Below are 23,542 nucleotides of genomic sequence, written 5' to 3'. Positions count from 1 at the left end.
ATAAGTTACACGAATTTTGAGCTCGTTATTGATATAATTCTTTTTATTTTCTCTTATGAATCAGGATATTGAAGTTGATAATAAGGAAGTATGTGTGTCGTTACCTGGAATTTTAATCTAACAAAGAATTAAAAATTCTCATTTCCTGTCTGTATATAATGTTATAAATGTTCATTACAATGTTTTTATTTATTTCACTTGAACGACACTATTTTATTCTCAAAATAATGAAAAACTTAAATTTATCAATAATATGATTCAATCATGTTTAGACCAAATATTTGGTAGTTGACTGTCAAAGTGTCAAACTCGTATACATAACCTGTTACGAGTCGCACGTGGATGTGCCGTTTTATTATATTGACTTAAGAAATAGTATAAACCTGTACTATAATGGCTTCGGTGAGTATTTTACTTTTATTTTAACAATATCATGTTACTTTGAGTAGTTATTAAACATTTTGTCATTTTTTTGTATAGAAAAAGAAAAAGATGAAGGTGAGCAAAGTAAAACACAGCAATCAAGTGATAACTAAACTCAAAAAACAAGGAAAAATCAAGTCGCAGCGTCATCGTAAAAAGAAAGTTATCAATAGGCAGCCGCAAAAAGTTGAAATACAGTATCCTGACAGACAGAACAGTGACAATGATTCTGTTCAAGGCACAGATATGATGGAAATGATGGAGGAGGATGATCTTAATTATTTGCTGCAGTCTTCAAAAAGAAATCAGAAGTAATTCTCATACTATAAATCCCACATGTAATCACATTTTCAATGTTTTAATTATAAACTGTTTGAATTTTTTTTAGAAAAAAACGTAAGCAAAACAGCATCGCTGCCGCTGAAGATGAAAATTTAGAAGAAGATTATGAAAGCACGATAATACCGACGCAAGCAAAAAAGCAAAAGCAGTTATTGCCGATCAAAACTAAACATGGAATCGAAATGAGATCTATGGATGTCGAAGGTAAAAATTTGCTACGTACAAACATAAGTTTTCTTTTGGTCGCCTTTTTTAATGTTTTGATTTGTAATTTCAGAAAGAACACCTAAGAATCCATTCAAATCACAAGAAGCTAATAAATATAAGAAAAAGGACATCGTCGAGGAAAATGGTGTCGAAGAAGATGAGTTGCCAGCTGAAAACGATACTGTTTCGGAATCGGTAAAGCCATTGTCAGCTTCCGATCTATTGCTCGCCAGATACGAAGATGTGCAGAACAAAAAGCTTAAAATCGGCGTTTTATGCTCTGGTATTTTAGAGAATCCGGAAATAAAAGCAAGTTTTAATTATTCATAATCGAAACAATTTTAATACCTTTGCGTTTAATTTAATACTAATTGAATATACTATTATATTAGATTACAAATTTCTTCACGTTGCTGTATCTCATGGACGATAAAAGTAAAACTGGCTTTGAAAATTTATTGACTACTAGAAAACTGGCAACCGTATCACTTTTGGAAGTTTTCAAAGATATTCTACCCGACTATCAAATTTCGCAACAAGATTTTGGAGACGTTAAATGTAAGATTACTTTTGCACCAAAATTAAATTTGTGTTTCGTTTATTTCATTTTTATATCTATTTTTTAGTGAAAAAGGATACTCTGGCGCTCACAAAATATGAATCGAGTCTTTTAGCTCATTATAAGCGTTATTTACAACGATTAGAAAGAATGGCATCGATTTTAATCCGAAAAAAAGGCGATACCCGTAAAGTTGACGTGCCTAGATTGAAACTAGCACACATAGCAATCACTTGCTTGTGTGATTTATTAGTCTCTCATCCGTATTTTAACTTCTCGTCTAATATAGCCCAAATGCTTGTGCCATTTTTGAACAATAAAAATTCATCTGCAAGAGAAACGGTCAACCAATGCTTTCAAACTGTTTTCAAAAATGATAAAAAAGGATTGATTTCGTTAATGGTAAGTACCGAATTGATTTTAATAAGAATATATACATATGTATTTGTGATGTTCAAAATTTTTCTATTTGTATTTGCAGATTGTACGTAAAATAAATATCTTAGTTAAAACCCGTTCAAACGAGGTCAATTGTCAGGTCTTGGATTGTATGTTAGCTTTGAGGATTAAAGATGTTAATTTGGATGATGAAAAAAAATTGGAAATGAAGCAAAAAAAACAGATGTCGCACAAACAAAGACTCATTAGTATGTCGAAGAAAGAGAGAAAGGTACATTTAAATTTAAATTAAACTAAGATTCTGCCCACGACAAGTCACAGTGTAGTGCACTGGAAGAGCTATTGCATACTAATAGATAAGTCTTGGGTTCATGTCCCAGCCAAATACGCTGCTAGCGAGGTCTCGTGGCCACAGATCGACCGTCTTCTATTAGAATTTTCCGATTTTTCTAGCTTAATTGTTGTGACGGATCCAATAAATCGGTATCCTCATTTTCTCGCAAATTCGAGCTATTAGCATCTCTAATAAAAGGTGCTACCTATGTACATAATGTATTTCTCGCAAATTTGTTGGGTCAAAAAACTTTTTTGATTGTTCATAGATGTCTCTATTTGTATTCTATGTACAGGTCTGTTACTGAAAATTGGCGCGTTCTCATACAATGCGTCTTTTTACAAGGCTTATTCTATGTTTCACTTCGCTAATCGTTCAGGCAATATTCTTACATTCTTCCGATCGTTTTGAAACCTTGCCATTTTGCGCGGTTTGGTCACCGATAGAAATTTAAATCGATTCTGATAGTTCGATGGTGAAAAGTAATCGTAATAAACACGTCTAAGATTGCGAAAATTTTGAAGACGTTGACGCTTGGTAGCTAGTAACCTTATATGTTTGACTTTCCGCCACCCACTCGTTTTGTCAGATTTTAATTGTTTAAACGCCTATAACTTTATCTTTTTCACACTATATTTTATAAATTTTGCATTATAGGTTCTCATATATATTTTTACTACACTCATAGTTATTATTGAATTGTTACAGCATGCTATACACCTATTCACAGACACTACACAAGCGCATTTGTTCGCGCCAATTCTCGGTAACAGACCTATACTGTTTGCTATGTTTGAAAATTAGTATTTATGTACAAAAATAATCAAACCATATTTGTCATTACATATAAATGATGTATTTATTTAACCAGCAGAATAGACTAGTGGTTAGCATATGATGCTTTGAACAGAGTGGTCACGGGTTCAAATCCCACTGGTATCTTCTGGCCAGACCTTGGATTTGTGACTCCAGGTCGATCGATAAAGTGCAAACTCTGATCTATCAGAGTTTGCCACTTCAAATCCCACTGATTGCTGCCGGCCAGACCTTGATTTGTGACTCCATATCAGAGTTTATCAATTTATCCGGTTTTCATTGAAACAGTTCCAACAAATTGGCAACCTTACCGATTTTCTCGCAAAATCTCGAGTTTTCAGCAATCTCGAATTTCGCTGAATTGTATAAAATGCTGCAAATTTACAAATTTGACCATGGATGTCTCTGTGGATGTTAATTGATATGTATTTATGTACTCTATATAATGTTTGTATCAAATGTACAAATGTTTCTGGCCGGGAAGGCACATTGGGGCTACCCGTTAGGCCTTCCTGGTATATTAATTAAACACTAAACATGAAGAGGCGATTTATGTAAAAAAATTCATTTGTTTGATGAATTTTAGAGAAATAAAAAATTACAAGAGCTCGAGAAGGAAATGTTGGAAACAAAAGCTGAAGAAAACAAACAGACGAAGCAGCAAAATTTAACGGAAATCATCAAAGTCGTATTTACGATATATTTCCGAATTCTAAAACGATCGCCGAATTCAAAACTTCTCAGTTCCACATTAGAAGGCTTATCAAAGTATGACTTTCATTTTATAACCCCATTCATTCTAAATACTCTCAACAACTTAATTTATCACAAATTGTGTAATATTCAGGTTCGCTCACATCATGAACTTAGACTATTATTCCGACCTCGTCAATCTTCTGAACAATCTATTGGAAAACGAAGACTTGGGTTACAGGGAACAGTTGCACTGCGTACAAACAGTATTCGCAGTACTCTCCGGCCAGGGCGACGTATTGAACATAGACCCGACAAGATTCTACTCTCACCTTTATCGTAACCTATTAAGAATCCACGCAGGTAGAACCGCGTGAAACCATCTGAAAATTCACCATATTGATTCTTAATAATCATCTCTTACCACTTTCAACAGGAAAAAATCATGCCGATTTGATCATTATTGTAAAGGCTTTGAACAACGTGTTGATAATGCGACGTAAGAAAGTTTCACAACAAATTTTATTAGCATTTGTGAAACGAGTGGGCACTCTCAGTACTCAAGTAACCCACAACGGCGCACTAGCCTGCATGGGAATCATCAAGACTGTCATGCAGGTAAGTTTTCGCTTTCGTTTTGTAATTAATCTGTGAACGAACGTATACTCAATACGCTTAATTCCTTTACAGCATTCAAAACAAACTGAAATCCTGCTCGAATTGGATCAGGAGCTCGGCTCCGGTCAGTACGATCCATATTTGATGGAGCCTGAGTATTGCAATGCTAACTCGAGTGCTCTCTACGAGCTAGCGATTCTGAGGAAACATTACCATCCTACGGTCAGAACCATGGCTTTGAATATCATGAACGGAGTACCTTCAACTGGTGAAGGTAGTCTTCCAGTGGAAATCAATAAGTTGTAAGTATATCGTTTAGATTTTTTACTTTATCTATGGACGTAGTAACAATAGATGAAGTTTTGTGATCGTGCGAAAATTCGAACTCGAGATTTTGACTGATTCCAAATCAGAATCGATCACCGATCAAGTTTTCATTATCTAGAAAAAATGTGTGTGTCAGTGTATTTGGGGATTTTTTGAATACCGTTCGCCCTATCGAACTGAAACTTAGTATCGGTTGCTGATATTCTTATCGATACGACGTAGACTTTTTTCAAATTTTTAAATTGACCGGAAATGGTACCTCTCATTATAGGTGTCCTCTAGTTTTAAAATTTTTTAATTCAATTATCTCCCAAACCGCTAATCGAATCAGACTGAAACCTTTTTACAAGTAATAGAAATTGTGAATTTTATACCAGAATATTTATTAAATAATTTTTGGTAAACCGGAAGTAGTACTTTAAACCTTGAGAAACCCTTTGATTCATTGTACTGAAATTTCACATCTAGAAGTTTAAGCTAGATACCAAGCTATGTACAAAATTTGGTAAGCATCTGTCAACCGGAAGTGGCAGTTTACTCTTGTTCGACTTTTCTTCCACTATTTTTTTCGACCCCTTTAACATGTGTGCTCTTCACGAAAAAATTCAAGTGTTATTCTTGTATCAATGTGATGAAAATAATAAAAAAATCACTAAAGTTTATAAACCGGAAGTGGGATTTTTTTTCTCTTAGAAAGGTCAAAAATGTTGTGACCACCATTCTGTCCACACCCCTGAACGTATCAAGCTGAAAATTTATATTTTAATTCTTTATGTACTAGCTTAGAGCTGGTAAGGATTTGGTCAGAATTCGTAAACCGGAAGTAGTATTTTTTTTTAAAACAATATTTCATTATTTTATTTTGACCTTTTAAATTATATTTATTTTCTTGATATTTAATGTGTATAATAATTATAGTGATTTGAAGTAATAAAAAAAATTCGAACAAAATCCGACAACTGGAAGTATAACTTTTGTCTTATGTAAGTTTCCCTACATTTGCGCTCAATTTTTACGGAAAATGCTCTCATAAGTAGTCACCGGACCCAGAAGGTGCCGCGTATTGTTCAAAGGTTGTAAATGCATTGTTCAAGGTTTGCCGAACCTTTTTTACAAAGGATTTACAACAATGGAACAATGGATAGCACTGACTATCCGGTGTCTACTCATAACCGATATGCGTGAACGTGTATGTTTGTTTTGTGACCTTTTTATATTCACATCCGAATTTATTTATTTATTTAATGAATTTGAGTGTTGTGTTAATGTAAGTATGTGTTTCGTTTCAGATCTCCGGAGCAGCTTTTCAATAATTATGACGGTTCGCAAATGGCGTTCAAACCGGCAATTCCTCCGCCGAAGAAAGTTCAACCGAAGACAAGGTTGAAGAAACGTCATATTTATACTCATCCGAACTTCGAAGACTATTGCAAAGTTGTAGCAAATAAGCGAGTCTGCGGCCCGTTCAATTTTAGTGAAATCGCTGATTTTACAGATGTAAAGAAATAAATTATTTTATATTCACAAAGACTTTCGTTTATTTTAAAAACAGACAATATTTAATGGAGATATTTGTGAAGAGACTTTTCGACTTCGTCTACCATGTCAGGGAATGTGGGATCCATAATGCACAGCTTCAGAAACTCATTCAGTTGAAATTCCGGTGGAAAGACAGATTCTGAAAGTTTTATTCGTATTATTGACCTGTAATATTAGAATGGAATTAAATTTAAAGTAGAGGCCACCATTGTTGGAGTAATTTGTCTGTCTTTTCAGTTCTTCTCTGAACAATTCTTGGAAGCCAGTCACTTCGATTTTAGCCTGTAGCTTTCCGCTACCAGACGTGTTAACATTGTGTATCGGTAAATAGATTGACAGAGTATTTATAAATGATTGGGCACTTTCTTCAGTACAAATTAATTTGAATTTTATCTTATGTAATTCGTCCTGCAGTTTTTTGAATACGTATATAATGTTAATAAGTTAATACAAATATATATATATACATACATATGTATATTTGAAACATTTTATACATTTACCTCCTCGGCGTATGCTAATAGTACTGTTTTATCTTTGTAGCACGCTTTTGATTTGTTATTTAGCTTTAGCTTAAATATTACAGTGTCGTCAGATAATATTACCAGCAAGTCATACATTATTCTTACGCCTAATTTCGGATATTGTATTTTAGACCATTCTGTGTCTTTAAAAGTTGCAAGGTCGTCTATTATCCAAAAGTTACCTGTTTTAGATAAAACAAAATGAGTAAATGGTTTGATCAACGAGCGTAAATACGAATAAAAATCTTTACCTCCTCCAGCCGCCATTTTGCTTCAATTTGAACACGCCGCGTGTCTGTTGTAACAAGTTTTGGTCCAAAGCGTGTTTAAAATGGTCTAAAGATGTCAATGATTTTATTTAATAAAATATAATGATTCGGCTGGATAAAAAACTTATTTCAACTTTTCATATACATACATTACATATATCAGGCCTGCCAAATTTTTGGTTAGAGGATTTTTTTATGTTGAAATTCATTTAAGTGACAGTAAATAATGGGTGACCGTAAAAAAGTCGAAAATTTTCGTTTACTATGCATAAATATGAAAAACGGTTAGTATATATGTATATCAGTGGCGTGCGGTAAAACTCTCTCCCCCCGTCGTACATCCTCACTTAATTTGCGCGAGCAAGATACAAAAGGAACAGGCTTTTCCTCCCGTATCTGTGCGCGCACATTAAACAAGGCTGTATGACAAAAAGAGAGATAATTTCACCGCATGCCACTGATATATATTATTATATATACATAGTACCGTTTACCATGCACCCTTTATTTTTGATCTTTCGACTTAAGATCTTTCGATTTTCGATCTTTGCCTTCCGTTTTATTTTTTTCGACCTTTTTACTTTCAGTGCCGTTAGGTAGACACATAAATAATGTACAGTCGTATGACAACGAATTACTAACACCCGCGTATTTACCCTATTTTGTGTACCTGCGCCGTCTTAAGTAACATTTTGGGTTGGTTTTTTTTGTAGACCATTCATTGTATCCTATTCTATGTATTTAGAGAAGAATAGGATGAGTAGTGTTTATACAAATAGTTTAAAAACCGAACAAGTGCAAATACACAGTTTGGCTTTGAAATTCGTTTGGTGTAGACGTGTGCTTTCACTGGGAGAAAAGTTAGTTTTGAAGAGATTTTTGCTTTCCTGTATATTATCGATATCATTGAAGTAAGTTAAAGTGTTTAAATTTTTTAAATGTGACTTAATTATTTGTTTAAATTGCTTGTGAAAAAACCCCCTTTCCTTTTTAGATGGGAAGAAATAAAGATTTATCTATGGAGAAAATCGCCAATATTTCCACATTATTAAATACTGGGAAGTATTCTATACGATATATTGCTAAAGTTCAGGGGGTTAGCGTTTTCAGTGTGCATAAAATTAGCACCCAACTAAAAAGAGGTGAAAATCCTACGGTCACCAAGCGTAAGAATTGTTGTGGCACTCGAAAATACGGTCCTCGAGTCGATCGATATATTATAAATACTGTTGAGAAGGATCGGTTTGCCACAAATAAAAAAATCCAGACGAATTTACGGGAGCGGAACCGAAATATCGACTCGGACAATACAACGCCGTCTCGCAGACGCGGGGGTGAAAGGCAGGCAGCTAGCTAAAAAAACGCTTTTGACGCCAAAAATGAAGAAAGCCAGGCTCAATTTGGCTAATGAGCATCGCCACTTCACCCTCGACGATTGGGAAGGGGTAATTTAATTGAAATTAAATTATTTGTTTAATTTTTTTTGAATGAATTGAATTAATCGATGTTTTTAACATTTTTAAGGTTCACTTCTCTGACGAGTCGTCAATTCAATTGATGACACCGACTCACCAATACGTACGTAGGCGAGTCGGCAAGCGGTATAATGAGTCCTGTGTCATAAAAAATGTGAAACACCCGCTGTCACTCATGATTTGGGGCTCAATTAGTGCGGAAGGTCGGGGGCCATTGTATTTTGTAGAAGGGATGATGAATGTTTCGCAATATATAACGGTATTGCGATACACCCTATTGCACTCTATACAAAACAAAATTGACAAAAGGGATCGCCTGCACTTAATGCAATATTATTGCACCCTGCCACAAAGTCAAAATTGTGAAAAAAATCATGTCCGACCACAATTTACCGCTCCTTCACTGGCCCGGTAATTCTCCCGATCTAAATCCTATAGAAAATGTCTGGCATACCCTTAAAATGAAATTAAATAAGCTCCAATGTACCAATAAAAATATCCTAAAACAAAACATAATTTCTGTGTGGCAGGGAGATCCTGAGATAAAGTCAACCATTGCGTCTTGTATCGAGAGTATGCCCAAAAGAATAGCATCGTGTCTCCGAAATAAGGGTGGACATACAAAATATTAATAATATATATATATGTTGTATTAATATTGTAAATAAACTATGTATAATCATTATAAACACATCTTTGTTTTAATTTTACGAACCTACTCTTCAATATATAGCTCTAAACATAGAATTTGCAAAATCCGCATGGTGTTAGTAATTCGCTGTCATGGGACTGTATATCTATAAATAGTATTTTACTTGCGGTCTGACGTTAATTTTTAATTCCTAATGCGGCCCTTCATTCGAAAAGTTTGCCCAGACCTACATTATATGGTAAACTGATTATTTCGCACATTTCGATCGCGCACACAACAATCGTTGCAATGAAAAATGCCACGTCTCCACAGCTCCGACTTCGAACTCTTGATATAAATATATGGAAATTTGGATAAAATCATTCAAAACTCTACAGTTTCAGGAAATTATACTTGGATCATTTAATTGCAACTTGAATCAAGCAATTTGTGTAAAATGAATGATAATGTACTTTTGTAAACATGGCCGTATTTACTATTGTGTATGCCAGCAACGAGAAGTTGACAGTTGTGTGTTATCACGTGTGGTTGTCGTTAGTCGCTCGCCGTTCGTTCAGATGCTGTTGAATGGCGTTTCACGATGAGGTGGAGATCGAGGACTTCGAACTAGACGAAGAAGAGGGCATTTATTACTATCCATGTCCTTGCGGAGACCGATTTCAGATATCCAAGGTACGGGACATAACCTCTTTGTGTCAAATATGCTATACACAACTCAACTCACTAAATAAGTATTCCTTTACTATGCAGGAAGAACTGGCCGCTGGTGAGGAGGTAGCCACGTGTCCAAGCTGTTCCCTTATCGTCAAAGTAATATACGATCAAGTGAGTATCCTTACTAAAATACTAACCTTAGCATTGTATATCTTGCATACATTATCATTGCTTATTATTTTAGGAAAAGTATCAAGCTGAAATTGAAGAAGTTTCGACGGACGATGATACTAAGAAATTATGCGAGGCATTGAAAGCTCTTTAAAATATAATAATTTATCTATTTATGTAATTGTACATATTATATATTGCTATACAATTCTAGCATTACACACCTATTTATATGTCGATGACGCTTACTTTTGTACTCTTTGGATGTTTATATTGTTTTTTTATAACAATCCAATAAGGACGATTAATAAATGAAAGAAACTTATTATTCAGTTATATTTTATTGTGTAATAAAAGCATGGTACAACACAATTCATTGTGCTAAAACACATAATTACTTTATACATAATGTAAAAAGGATGGTGTATATGGGGCATTAACAACTATCAAGCTTAAAGTAAAGTGAATAAAAACGAATCAAATAATCAAAAGCGTATTTTTAAAGTTAAAATATTACGTATATATATATAATATGAAGATAATAACATAATTTTTTTTTCAAATACTTATAAATGTATAGGAATATTTGCAAAGCAAAAGCATACTAAGGATATATGCGTAATTTGAGATCACAGCGATCGACACAATTCAGATCAGATACGTGACAAGTTAAGTGTTATTTTCAACGAGAAAAGTACCATTCTCAATTTGGCCCGCTTTCGAATCACACATTGATCAAAATTATGCTAAATAATAAGTAAATAAAGAACATTTTGGAATGAAAATAATTATTAAAAATTAGTATTTGGTTTGATAGGTGTAGTGGACCTTATTTTTAGTTATTAATGACTTATTTAAATATAATATTTATAGTATGGATATAATCTATATTGTCAAAAAGGCTTACATAACATCGATTGCACTTTCATTATGAATAGTAAATATGAGTTTACCAATTTAAATAATTTAAACAATTGCAAGCCTTCATTCAATGTGCAAAATATTATTATTTTCTATAAATTAACATGGGGTTAGATAGATTTGCGTAATAAATATCGTACTAAAAATATATATTATAATTCGTATAAAAAATTTGCCAAATTCAAATACTTTCTTTGAAAAGAAACGGAATGAAATAAAAAAATACGTTGTGCTAATGTGCACATTTTTCCCAATCACAGCACAAAATATATTATTACATTAATATACGAGTCAATTCCGATTAACACTCTTTTCGAGAATATTATTAAGGTAGCGAAAAATTTTATTACGTCGTATTACAAAAGATGTTACGTATTTATGTATATATTTTTTAAAAAAGATTTCATTTTGAATATTTTTACACTGGATTTTCATCACACTCAAAACTATGAAGTACAAACACTTTAAGACAAAAAAAAAAAAAATAGAATATGTATATTCGTGGAATATTACCGAGTAGTAATTTTTTAATACTGATTTATGGGGTTAAACATTTAAGTATGTAATTATTCGATAATTGATATGCACTTTTTACAAAGAAAAGTTCAATATGTACCTATCAATGTAAATGACTAGATATTCGATAAATATATAAAATAAAACGAAGCACGTTAGATTGGTTAGAAAACAATCCCAATAGCACAGCACAGTCATTCGCAATTCATCGTAATACATACGTTAGGTACATATCAAACGGCTCCGAGGCTGTGAAACATTCCACTGGTTACGGTTGAACTGTCAAGACTATTATAAAGACGAAACGAAAACTCGGAAGAAACACGTGTTACTAGTAAATAATCCTGAATCCAGACGATGAAATGTCTAAAAACTAGCTAGTCATATTTTAAGCACTTTGTCCGATGGGATCTTTTCATCTAACATTATGGTTGCTCCAGCCATGAGATTTGGGCCGTGTTCGGAGACTTCATCTTGATGTTGAACTGTTTGAGAGTCGCCTCTAACGCCGCACTGTTTCCGCTGAAGTACGCCGACACCGCATTATGAAACAGCAACAGTTGCTTATGCATTACTTTAATCTGAAACATATACACCAAAAACCCAATCAGTACAAACTGAACTGAAAAAATCAACACAAATATGTAATCTTCGATTGGAAATTTTACTCGATTCTCATCCAAAAACTTCAATTTGACAGAAACGTCCGTTTTAAGCTTCTCATAGTTTTGTCTATGTGCATCGTAGTGTTTCTGAAGCTCTTCCAGGGTTTCGTTATTACTCGTAACGCCACCGGATAACGTTGCAGTTTCTAAATCACTTCTGTACGCATCGTATTCCACTCTAAAATAAACACAAACGCGATTTAGCGATCAGTTGTATATAAATTTCAACGACAAATGATACTTGTGTTATAAGAAATACCTTGCAGTTTCGTACTGTCTAATAGTAAGTAACGTATCTTCGATAGTCTTATGACACAACGTATTGACCGAAGAAGTAAAAAAGTTAAGAGCTCCTAATAGAGTTTCACCATTCCTCGTAAGATTTCTTTGCGTTTCGGAATTATAAAGGAATTCTTCTTGTAATTCGGGTGACTTTTGGGCTAAATCTGAGAACGCTTCCCCCAATGCGTGCTGAATAAATTCACAAAAAAAATCAAAACACGTTTAAAAATTCAAAAACAAACCTCAATGAAAGCATCAAATATACCTGCGTTTGAACGACATGATAAAAATGACTAGAAAGAGCACGGGACAGTCTAAGAATATTGGAATACTTCCGTTGCGTGTCTCTTAAGTGTTCTATCTGCGATTCCAGATCTAAAAACAACGCTTACGATCAAAAATAAATCAAAAATTGCATCGAATCGCATCAACGGACGAATTACCAGTGTCGATGGTACGAGAGGACTTCCCCAATTTTTCGTACATGAGCTGCTTGGTACATTTGTACGTGGATATACTCCAATTCTTTAACGTGTCCATACGAGAGCCGCCACTTTTGAAAAGGCCTCCGTTTCCGTTCTGCGTCGGAGTCGTACTACCTATAAATATATTAAATGCATATAAATAATATATAATATCGCTATTCTGAGTGTCTGTGTAAGATAACGCTCGTCATTTTGATTCGATATACATATTTATTTTAATCTTTAATTTATACCAGGAAGGCCTACAGGTAACCCCAATGCACCCCCCTGGCCAGGAAAATTGTACATTTGCTACAAATATTAGTATTATATAAAGTACGATAACATAAATATCAATTAACATCTACAGAGACATCTATGGTCAAATTTGTAAATTTGCAGTATTTTATACAATTTAGCGAAATTCGAGATTGCTGAAAACTCGAGATTTTTCGAGAAAATGGGTAAGGTTGTCAATTTGTTGGAACTGTTTCAATGAAAACTGGATGAATTTGCAAACTCTGATAGAAAACGATCGACCTGGAGTCACAAATCCAAGGTCTGGCCAGCAGAAATCAGTGGGATTTGAACCCGTGACCACTCTGTTCAAAGCATTATATGCTAACCACTAGTCTATTATGCAGGTTCTATGTACGCCACAGCTAAAACACTGCCAACAAAATGTACGAATATAATAACAAAAGAAAAAAACTTCTGTATATACTGTTAGCTACCGATGTTTCTTTTAGAGAAATAAGTCTCTGAGCATTTAGCGCCATCTATTGAATATTTATTTAATTAATTAATTTTCTATTGGTGTTTTATATTGTTTATATGTAGATAGGTAGGTAGTTTTTACCATTTTTTTTATATTAAACAATTAAATATAAATATAAAATTTAATATATTTAACAGGTATTTGAAAAAATACGACTGCGTGCGGATCGAACACAGCACCGACACATTTCTTTTAATTAACCCTTTGAATGCTGACCAACGCCGATCAGCGTTTTGCCAACAAGTCTATGGGCCTGAAAAACGCCGATAGGCGTTGTATTTTGAGCACGTGCAAAGTAAACAAGAATACTACCAGCTAAGCCAGCTAAAAATGCATTGAACATGGGTCGTGTAATCCGTGTCATTCATTTGTCAACGTTTATAAAGACTAGTTTGCACGGGAATTTCTGAATTTATAACCATAGCAGAATTTCCCGATGGAAATCCCTAACTGGAGAGTATTTTAGATTGTGGCTTGGCATTTAGATTGTGAGTATTACATTTTAACAACAATGAAGAATATGGAACTAGTTTTGGAAAAATACATTCATTAATAGACTTGTTTTGTTTATTTTATATTGTTATTAGAGATATATTAGAGAGTCTAAACAAACCTTTACAAAACATGAAATCCTCGGCCGTAGTGATCTAAGGTTTGTTTGGATTAGCTACAATTTTTATACCTGCTTTCTATTGGATTTCTAAATAATTCTAGTCGGAAATTTTGGCGAAATTTTCAGCGTGGCGGGCTTTCAAAAGAAAATACGTCAGCACTCAAAGGGTGCCCATAATATAAGTTCCATCCCCAATGTATAAACGTGGTTTATCGGTGTGGATTTGTATAGACTGACCACTCGGAGCGGGGAACGGCATGCTCTGTGAATGAGTGGGAAATTTGGCTTCGGTGCCGGAGCTGACCGATCCGCTGGATTCGTTCAACGACGGCGTGTCCTTAAGCATCTCGTGAATGCTTCGTTCGGACGTACTCGTGACGATTGTCTGGGCCATGTTTTCCTTACGAACGACGTGCTTCAGTTCTGTAAATAATAGGACATCCGAATAAGTAATGTGTTCGAAGCGTAGTCTATTAGCGTCAACGGAACAGTGAGAAATCGTTTTCAATTAGTATGAATGTCTTCTATGAAGCTCTTTAACAGATGTCAATTAGTCTATACGCTTTGTATTTGACTTGTACAACTTACAAATATATTCCAGATTGAAATACACATGTATATAATACATATTGATATTATATTTGATCAATAGGTGGGTTTTACATCAAAACTTCAATCTTTCAATACAATAAAAATAAGTTTTAAACCAATACTGTACGAGTGCAAAATATTAAAAAAATTCTAGTACGATTATATTCCGACAATGAGAATCTAATTAGAACGTATAGGATTTAACATTGTACTAATCGATAAAATGAATTGAAGTGAGTCATAAAATTCGAGCTTCAATTAACACAATGTATTGTAAAGTTGAATGAATGTTTAATTGATAAATAGTAGGGGTATTGAGGGGAGTGGCGGGGGGTTGGATTTGAGGGAGGGGAAGAAAGAGTTGATGCATTAGAAGGAAGCGAGCAACAGTGGTGGTGTTTCGGTATCGATTAATGGGGGTGGGCGGGTGATAGGCAGTGGATGAGGATGAGGATGAGGATGAGGATGTGGAGACGGAGGAAGACCAGAAGGCTCACCTGAAGGAGTGACGCCGGGTGTCCCTCACCCCTCGCCCTCCACCGCTCGCTCTGCACTCTACACTCTTCACTCTTCACTCTTCACTCTTCACTCTTCACTCTTCACTCTGCACTCCTCACTCCTCACTCACCCCCGCCTCTGCACCGCTCGCACAAACGCACGGCTGCTCGTAACAGCCGCGACTACAGCCAACGTCACCTCGACATACTGACAACTGCAAATGTCGACTGCTCGAATTTGGGGGTGGAAATTATTATATTACGGTCACCTTTGTACAATGCGCTAATTGTATTCCGCGAGAAAAACGGAAAAATAGTTTCAATTACAAGGGAAAATAAAAATCGGTCTCCGTCACGAGCCCGAATGTGAAACGCCCGAAAACGCAAATATCGGAAGGCAAAGATCGAAAATCGAAAGATCAAAAAAAAGGGTGCATGGTAAACGGTACATACATACTCATACATACTCACTTAATTTGCGCGAGCGGGATACAACAGGAACAAGAGGAACAGGCTTTTCCTCCCGTATTAAGATCTGTTCATACCTTTCCAGCACGACCCGTATCCTGCAGGTGTCCTGCAAGTGCGGATAGTATTCTTTGGTAAATTATATGGTAAATTATATTATATTCATTAAATTATAAATTATATTATATTTGGTAAATTATATTATATTCATACTCCATTCGCGCATGCGCATTTACGCATTCATGCGCATCCATATAGAATGTACTAAAGAATACCGACCGTACTTACAGGATTCGGGTCGTGCTGGATAGGTATGAACAGACCTTTAATGTGCGCGCGTAGAATACGGGAGGAAAAGCCTGTTCCTCTTGTTCCTGTTGTATCCTGGTCGCGCAAATTAAGTGAGTATGTACCGTTTACCATGCACCCTTTTTTTATCTTTCGACTTAAGGTCTTTCGATTTTCGATCTTTGCGTTTTCGGGCATTTCACATTCGGGCTCGTGAGGTAGACCCAATAAAAATATATAATGCAGAATCTAACGTCTTCCTATTGGTAATTGGATTACACTATTCGACACGAAAAATGGTTCAGAGACGAGATATGACTTTTCTTATAGATCTATGCCCAGTAAACACGAATCTGGTAATAAAGAATATTGATTGGCTCGAGATTCGGAGATATGTGTTTAAATCGCGCGATTTTTCTATATCTTGGTGTTGTTCGGTCGATGTCTCAAAATCTGTCAATTTCCTGTTCAAAATGAATATTGGAATCTATAGTCGAGTATTTTATTTTTCATTTGTGGTACTATTCAGCTTTCAAATCTCTCTAAGTAGTCGTCCAGTTCAAATCAAAAGTCAAAAGTATGTATTTTCACTTTTACACATTTTTTCTCACTGTAATACTATTTTATATTGAGTATTTTCTATTGAAACATGTTTATTGGGATAGTGTTCTGGCCACACTATTTTTTGTTTTCGTTTAAAAGGGTTAATTGGAAGTGTGCTGAATTTTAAATCGGTAAAATTGCGAGCTAAAAACTCATACTAGTGAAGCACGGGTTTGTGTTGTGTACGCTATATTCCTATGCTGTATTTGTAAAGTTTATAAAGACTAGTTTACACCGGAATTTCTGAATTTATAACCATAGCAGAATTTCCCGATGGGAATCGCTAACTGCTGAGTATTATAGATTGTGGCTTGGCATTTAGATTGTGAGCATTACATTTTAACTACAACGAAGTTTTTTCTTTTGTTATTATATTCGTATATTACATATTCGTACATTTTGTTGGCATTGTTTTAGCTGTGATGTGTTCACATCGCCATCTGCGTTGTTAGGGTAAAATAAACAAACAATCGAATAATTTCAAATGTGTTCGCTGTCTGCGTTTTTCCGACAAAGTATCATCACTGTAATTTAATTTGATTAAGTATTAATTTGAAACTGAAACATTCAGTTATCGAATCAGGAACGGGAAAGGTAATGGAATGCGTTATTGTGGCATTGCAACGAATGCCGGGTAAAGCTAGTACATATATATATGTATATAGAAAAAGCATTTGCTTCATTTTCATGGTTATCAATGCAATTGTAATAATATTTAGTAATGTTAATTGTGGAGGCGTACAGTGTTTCCGTCAACGGAAATATGCATTTAGATTACTTGCAAAAACATTTGATAAGGTTTGTTCATTTACGTTGCGATTTGCCGCTTGAATACATTTTCCAGGCTTACAATAAATTGGATATAATAATATTTAAGCAATTTATTTCTCCAGATCTACATACATAGTACTGAAGTTTTTCATATAAAAGAGAGAGGTCATTTTAACATTTGATTGCAACTTTTCTGGAATAAAAACAAATATGAATTTATGGCACTACTATTTGTTTTCAATGTTAAATGGTATGATTATTACACATATATTTCACTACATTTATTTTAAAGTACAATTTAACCTTTTGAAATACGTATATAAAAATAAGACAAACAAATACATTGTATATATATATATATATATATATATATATATATATATTATACAGTTAATATTTACATATATATAAATCTATCGTATGGAATAGCTTATTTTATATTTATAACGATGATTAAAATTAGCATTTAACCTAACAGTTCATTCGCTATTTAATTATGTTAGAAATTTCTTTCCGAACTGTTGAGCCTTTCTATCAAAAGCCGGAGATTTAATCAAAGTGTTTTCCTTGTAGAACGGATTCAAAGAATGTTTAATGTAAGTTTCGTACATTTCTGAAAAGAAGTTTTTGATTCCATCTTCATTCTTCACATCGTGCACCATGATGAACCTCATGTGGCTCGCAGTCACAAAAGCCGACACGAACCACTGATTGAATTTGTCTACTGATTTTAAATACATATTATTGACTTTCCACATATGCTCATCTACCAAATCTAACGCTGCATGGGCGATGAACTGATTAAGGTGGCGATGATCTTCTTTCTGGAAACAGTGAAATTAAATATTTTAGTATACAGTGGACATGTGCAGCCGGGTGCGTATCATATTTAATCATGCAATACATGCAATATCTAGAAAAATGCATTCACTACTATGCAATGTCAAATTGTTACCTTAACCTCTTTATTTGCTGGAGTGAATTCCATCTCAAAAACTGGGTTGTCCAAGTGTCCAACTATTACGAAATAGTACGTTCCAGCCATATTTTAACTTATGGCTGTTTTTACCATCAAATTAAAGATTTCCAACGTTTGACAGATGCACTGTCAATTGAACGGCGAAACGTCAAACGCGTACACTCGGCTCTAAAACCAAATTTAACGGCCATGTGCAAAGCGGCTATGACTCTTTTAGATTTCATTTAATTCCGTTCTAGTAAATATAAATAAACAAAATAAACTGAAATAAATAAATATTGTCGAACATTACGACATTTTTTAATATAATAATCATATATAATCTTGTTTTATAAGTATGTTTGAATAAAGCTGCATTTTCACGGGCAGTATTACTGGCAATCTATTTTATGGTCGCTTCATAACCAATATCTAGCGTTCAATGTAAATAATCATCCGCATTGAGCTGATAAATAATATTTCTAACGGTGTCTTAGTGAATATATTTCGTTCGCTAGTAATACTTGTCAAGTAATTGAAGACACCTGTCACGGCAAGCAAATTCTAATAGCATTTCAAATACCAATGCTTGTCGGTGACATGGTAATTATACGTCACGTGTTCATACAAACTTATATAATTCAAAAACTTACACATAGATCGACAAATATCAATTACGTGTCCGCCAAATTCATAAAACTGACAATACAGATTGTTACGTTAGTACACATGTACATATTTTCCTCTATATTTGAAAACCGGAAAAAGAATGCAATTTTCTTCATCTTTAGGAAGTTTTTGAATTTGATTTATATTATATACTGGTGGATACAATAAAAATTAAATTAAATTAGCTTCGCTCGGTAAATTTTCATTTGTTTTTTTATTAAAAAAATTATATTATTTAGCGACGACCAATCACAAACATCTATGACCGATCCAGCAAATCAGAAACGAATTACAGACACCGCTTCGGTTTTATATAGAAGACTAGCGTTGTACCCGATGAAATATCATCGCATGGGTGTTGGCCAATTAAGTTATTAAACAAAAAAAAACATTAAAATAAATGTGTCGGTCATGTGTTCGAATTTTTTTCAAATGCATTTTAAATATATTTAATTGTTTAATATGAAAAAAATGGTAGAAACTACCTACCTACCTACATATAAACAATATAAAACACCAATAGAAAAAAAAAATTCAATAGATGGCGGTAAATGCTTAAATGAGACTATGCGCCGTCTATAAGCCTAGAGGAAACATTGGTAACAAACAGTATATGTATAAAAGTTTTTTCTTTTGTTTTTATTATATTCGTATGTTTTTTTGGCATTGTTTTAGTTGTGACGTACATATGTACCTACATATCTATATGTATGTCGAATCAAAAAGACTATTATAGTACGGCGAGCTTTATCTTACACAAAAACACAGACAGACAAACACACAAAATAGCGATATTATACATATCTATGATTATTATTATTATATACATACATAAATACATACATATGTATTTATAGTTAAAAACGTAATTTTTATCGTTTTGAAATTTCCATACACGATTCCATGTACACTAAAAATTCAAATTTCTTTACATACGTGTGAATATCCTAGTTTATTCACCCTCACACATACATATATACATACAACATCTGAAAGATTTCTATCGGAACTTATACAATGGAGGCCTAATTTAGGGAGGACAAGAACACGAGAGAAGGTAGCGATTTTTTCCTCAATGGAACACACCCTCGTTCGGATGTCAACCTGTTCACAAAGGACCAAAGTGAATGTGACAAGACTTCTAGATATACTTAGACCATTTCGGACTGACATTTTGTTCTTTTCCAGTTATTATTATTGTTCGGAGAAAATTGGTTGCAGTCCGAATAAAGTTTCACATTTATTTATAGCTACCCTATTTCCCCCCGTAGCTTATTTATAGACCTCGAAAAAGCTAACTCACAAAACATAGTAAGCAATTTTCGAGTAAATTTTCATATATTTAGTGCGTCATTTGAATATTCATATTCATGAACCTCTGAAGTGTCTCCTTTTAGTACCACCATCAAAATTATTTTAAATATATACGCTCAGAGAAGTATCCACATAAATATTTATATTTTTTCGCTGTGATAGATAGTACATATAAGCTAGATTTTTTTTTGCTATTTGAAATTTAAATATAAATGAGATGTACACACGTAGATCGAAAATATAATATAAGAAAATTTATCTTCATCTCATTCTTATGAATAAAGGGTGAGACTTATTTGAGGGGTATTAAGACAGTCTTAATACTTGCAACTCCGATATCGAACGTGGTTTTAACGATATTAGGGAAGTTTGAACTGTGGTTTATAATGTTGAATCTTGCAGCCGGTTGTATATCGTGGCAGTTTAATTAGATTAATTGGAAATTAGAGAGATTATACCTAATATGTATAATATCAAAGAAAGCCTGAAACCTCGGTATATAATATAACATTACACGCCTGATATTGCGCTAAGTGGATAAATATTATTTGAAAAGACTTTAAGTCGACTAAATATAATATTATTTTAATAATTATTATTATATATTAACACTTTACTGCCCGCTTCGACGCGTGAATTGCTGTCACCTCAAATCCGGAAATGCGCGCGGTATTTTTCACCAGAATCCGGGCCGATTCAACACCAATAGAAAAAAAACTTTTTTTATGGATTTGATTACTTCTAAAATAATAATAGTATTATAATGATATTTTGAAACAGTATTCAATATTTCACTCTGCATACATCTTCATGGAAATAAAAACCAGGGCTTTTAAACTGGAGTTCTCGAATCAATGTAAAAAAAAAGTATGTAAATGTCATTCAAATAACCTTTGAATATAAAAATAATATTAAACTAAGGATTTACGTAGTGGACAGTAATAGACCGACCATGGAAATCAAAATTCCAAAAATGTGAAGAATAAAATCATTTTTCACACATTTGAAAATGAGACAATTTACAATAGACTTTGTGATAAGTTCGCTGATAACTTCGGAATAATAGTTGTTTACCATAATATTTAAATAGGATTTTCGGGTTTAATTCAAATTAACTGTAAAGTATAAGTATATTTTTTTAGTATTCCAAATCAACTTGTGAATCCTTGAGAACAGTATCATCTGTGTTTTAGATTTTTTAAAGGTACAGTGTTTCTTTAACTTGAATTTTTTTTAAGTGATATTTTGGTTTTCAAAAAGGCCATAAGATTAAGAGGTCATAAAATTTATTTTCCTAGAATTATTCTCAAACTGTCTTTTTTATGTAAATACATTAAAAATTTTGAGTCGGTGATTCCCTAACTTTTTTTATTTAAAAAATACGCCATTAATAATTACGAGACATTTTATTTTTTTTGTTAATTACGAAAGTTCAAGACCAAGATGTCTGAGCCTTCGCCCTCGGCGCTCTCCTGAGCCTTTGCCCTGTAGGGCTTCGTCCTCGGCGCCCCCTGAACCTTTGCCTTTTAGGGCTTCGCCCTCGGCGCCCCCCGGAGCCTTTGCCCTGTAGGGCTTCACCCTCGGCGCCCCCCAGAGCCTTTGCCTTTTAGGGCTTCGCCCTCAGCGCCCCCTGAGCCTTTGCCTTTTAGGGCTTCGCCCTTGGCGCCCCCCAGAGCCTTTGCCCTGTAGGGCTTCACCCTCGGCGCCACCAGAGCCTTTGCCTTTTAGGGCTTCGCCCTCGGCGCCCCCCAGAGCCTTTGCCCTGTAGGGCTTCACCCTCGGCGCCCCCCAGAGCCTTCGCCTTTTAGGGCTTCGCCCTCGGCGCCCCCCAGAGCCTTTGCCCTGTAGGGCTTCGCCCTCGGCACCACCAGAGCCTTTGCCTTTTTAGGCTTCGCACTCGGCCCCCCCAAAACCTTTGTCCTGTAGGGCTTCGCCCTCGGCGCCCCCCAGAGCCTTTGCGTTGTAGAGCTTCGCCCTCGGCGTCCCTAGAGCCTTTGCCGTTTTAGGCTTCGCCCTTGGCCCCCCTGAACCTTTGTTCTGTAGGGCTTCGCCCTTGGCGCCCCCTGAGCCTTTGCCCTGTAGGGCTTCGCCATCGGCGTCCCCCATAGCCTTTGCCCTGCAGGGATTCACCCTCGGTGCCCCTGAACCTTTGTCCTGTAGGGCTTCGCCCTCGGCGCCCTCAGAGCCTTTGCCCTGTATGGCTTCGCCCTCGGCACCCCCCAGAGCCTTTGCCCTGCAGGGATTCACCCTCGGCGCCCCCAGAGCCTTCGCCCTCGGCGCCCCCCAGAGCCTTTACCCTGTAGGGATTCACCCTCGGTGCCCCTGAACTTTTGTCCTGTATGGCTTCGCCCTCGGCACCCCCCAGAGCCTTTGCCCTGCAGGGATTCACCCTCGGCGCCCCGAGAGCCTTCGCCCTCGCCGCCCCCCCCAGAGCCTTTACCCTGTAGGGCTTCGCCCTCGGCGCCCCCAGAGCCTTTGCCGTTTTAGGCTTCACCCTCGGCCCCCCTAAACCTTTGTCCTGTAGGGCTTTGCACTCGGCGCCCCCTGTGCCTTTGCCCTGTGGGGCTTCGCCATCGGCTTCCCCCAGAGACTTTGCCCTGCAGGGATTCACCCTCGGCGCCCCCAGAGCCTTCGCCCTCGGCGCCCCCCAGAGCCTTTACCCTGTAGGGCTTCGCCCTCGGCGCCCCCAGAGCCTTTGCCGTTTTAGGCTCCGCCCTCGGCCCCCCTGAACCTTTGTCCTGTAGGGCTTTGCCCTCGGTGCCCCCTGTGCCTTTGCCCTGTAGGGCTTCGCTATCGGCGTCCCCCAGAGCCTTTGCCCTGCAGGGATTCACCCTCAGCGCCCCCAGAGCCTTCGCCCTCGGCGCCCCCCAGAGCCTTTGCCCTGCAGGGATTCAGCCTTGGCGCCCCCAGAGCCTTCGCCCTCGGCGCCCCCAGAGCCTTTGCCGTTTTAGGCTTCGCCCTCGGCTTTGTTCTGTAGGGCTTCGCCTTCGGCGCCCCCCAGAGCCTTCGCCCTCGGCGTCCTCCAGAGCCTTTGCCCTGTATGGCTTCGCCCTCGGCACCCCTCAGAGCCTTTGTCCTGTAGGGCTTCACCCTCGGCACCCCCTGAGCCTTTGCCCTGTAGGGCTTTGCCTTCGCCGACGAC

At 36.1% G+C, this 23,542-nt stretch overlaps 5 protein-coding genes across 7 annotated transcripts; 2 read left to right on the top strand and 3 right to left on the bottom strand.

Annotated features, from left to right (window-relative positions):
• Window positions 1–260: 260 nt before the first annotated feature.
• Noc3 (Nucleolar complex protein 3) lies at window positions 261–6,244 on the top strand. The gene is made up of 12 exons (XM_077428582.1): window positions 261–402; window positions 481–734; window positions 812–969; window positions 1,043–1,281; window positions 1,365–1,530; window positions 1,599–1,933; window positions 2,013–2,201; window positions 3,667–3,848; window positions 3,928–4,136; window positions 4,210–4,391; window positions 4,464–4,693; window positions 6,008–6,244. The coding sequence occupies exons 1-12, from the start codon at window positions 394–396 to the stop codon at window positions 6,225–6,227; spliced, it is 2,373 nt and encodes a 790-aa protein (XP_077284708.1). The 5' UTR covers window positions 261–393; the 3' UTR covers window positions 6,228–6,244.
• Window positions 6,236–7,117, bottom strand: LOC143910205 (uncharacterized). Its single transcript, XM_077428583.1, has 4 exons — window positions 7,033–7,117; window positions 6,761–6,963; window positions 6,464–6,665; window positions 6,236–6,396 (listed from the first exon to the last, which is right to left on the bottom strand). The coding sequence occupies exons 1-4, from the start codon at window positions 7,046–7,048 to the stop codon at window positions 6,278–6,280; spliced, it is 540 nt and encodes a 179-aa protein (XP_077284709.1). The 5' UTR covers window positions 7,049–7,117; the 3' UTR covers window positions 6,236–6,277.
• Window positions 7,118–9,651: 2,534 nt separating this feature from the next.
• Dph3 (Diphthamide biosynthesis 3) lies at window positions 9,652–10,489 on the top strand. The gene is made up of 3 exons (XM_077428695.1): window positions 9,652–9,849; window positions 9,928–10,002; window positions 10,076–10,489. Exons 1-3 carry the CDS (start codon window positions 9,745–9,747, stop codon window positions 10,154–10,156), a joined length of 261 nt encoding a protein of 86 aa, XP_077284821.1. The 5' UTR covers window positions 9,652–9,744; the 3' UTR covers window positions 10,157–10,489.
• Arfip (ADP ribosylation factor interacting protein arfaptin) lies at window positions 10,333–15,516 on the bottom strand. Of its 2 annotated transcripts, XM_077428694.1 has the most exons (8): window positions 15,443–15,514; window positions 15,330–15,387; window positions 14,479–14,664; window positions 12,830–12,985; window positions 12,652–12,761; window positions 12,364–12,575; window positions 12,108–12,282; window positions 10,333–12,020 (listed from the first exon to the last, which is right to left on the bottom strand). In XM_077428694.1, exons 3-8 carry the CDS (start codon window positions 14,633–14,635, stop codon window positions 11,865–11,867), a joined length of 966 nt encoding a protein of 321 aa, XP_077284820.1. In that variant the 5' UTR covers window positions 14,636–14,664; window positions 15,330–15,387; window positions 15,443–15,514; the 3' UTR covers window positions 10,333–11,864. The 2 variants fall into 2 exon arrangements, with proteins under 2 accessions (XP_077284820.1, XP_077284819.1); XM_077428693.1 differs by having other exon boundaries at window positions 15,330–15,516.
• Window positions 15,517–17,885: 2,369 nt separating this feature from the next.
• Trs20 (trafficking protein particle complex subunit 2) lies at window positions 17,886–18,589 on the bottom strand. 2 transcript variants are annotated; one of them, XM_077429324.1, is made up of 2 exons: window positions 18,415–18,589; window positions 17,886–18,283 (listed from the first exon to the last, which is right to left on the bottom strand). In XM_077429324.1, exons 1-2 carry the CDS (start codon window positions 18,502–18,504, stop codon window positions 17,954–17,956), a joined length of 420 nt encoding a protein of 139 aa, XP_077285450.1. In that variant the 5' UTR covers window positions 18,505–18,589; the 3' UTR covers window positions 17,886–17,953. The 2 variants fall into 2 exon arrangements, with proteins under 2 accessions (XP_077285450.1, XP_077285451.1); XM_077429325.1 differs by having other exon boundaries at window positions 18,421–18,589.
• Between the last annotated feature and the right edge of the window lie 4,953 nt (window positions 18,590–23,542).

Source organism: Arctopsyche grandis, chromosome 4 (assembly GCF_051622035.1).
Source record: "Arctopsyche grandis isolate Sample6627 chromosome 4, ASM5162203v2, whole genome shotgun sequence".
In the NCBI taxonomy this organism is placed as follows: domain Eukaryota; kingdom Metazoa; phylum Arthropoda; class Insecta; order Trichoptera; family Hydropsychidae; genus Arctopsyche; species Arctopsyche grandis.
The sequence above is the reverse complement of the archived record's forward strand: the minus strand, read 5'-3'. Positions and strand labels throughout refer to the sequence as shown.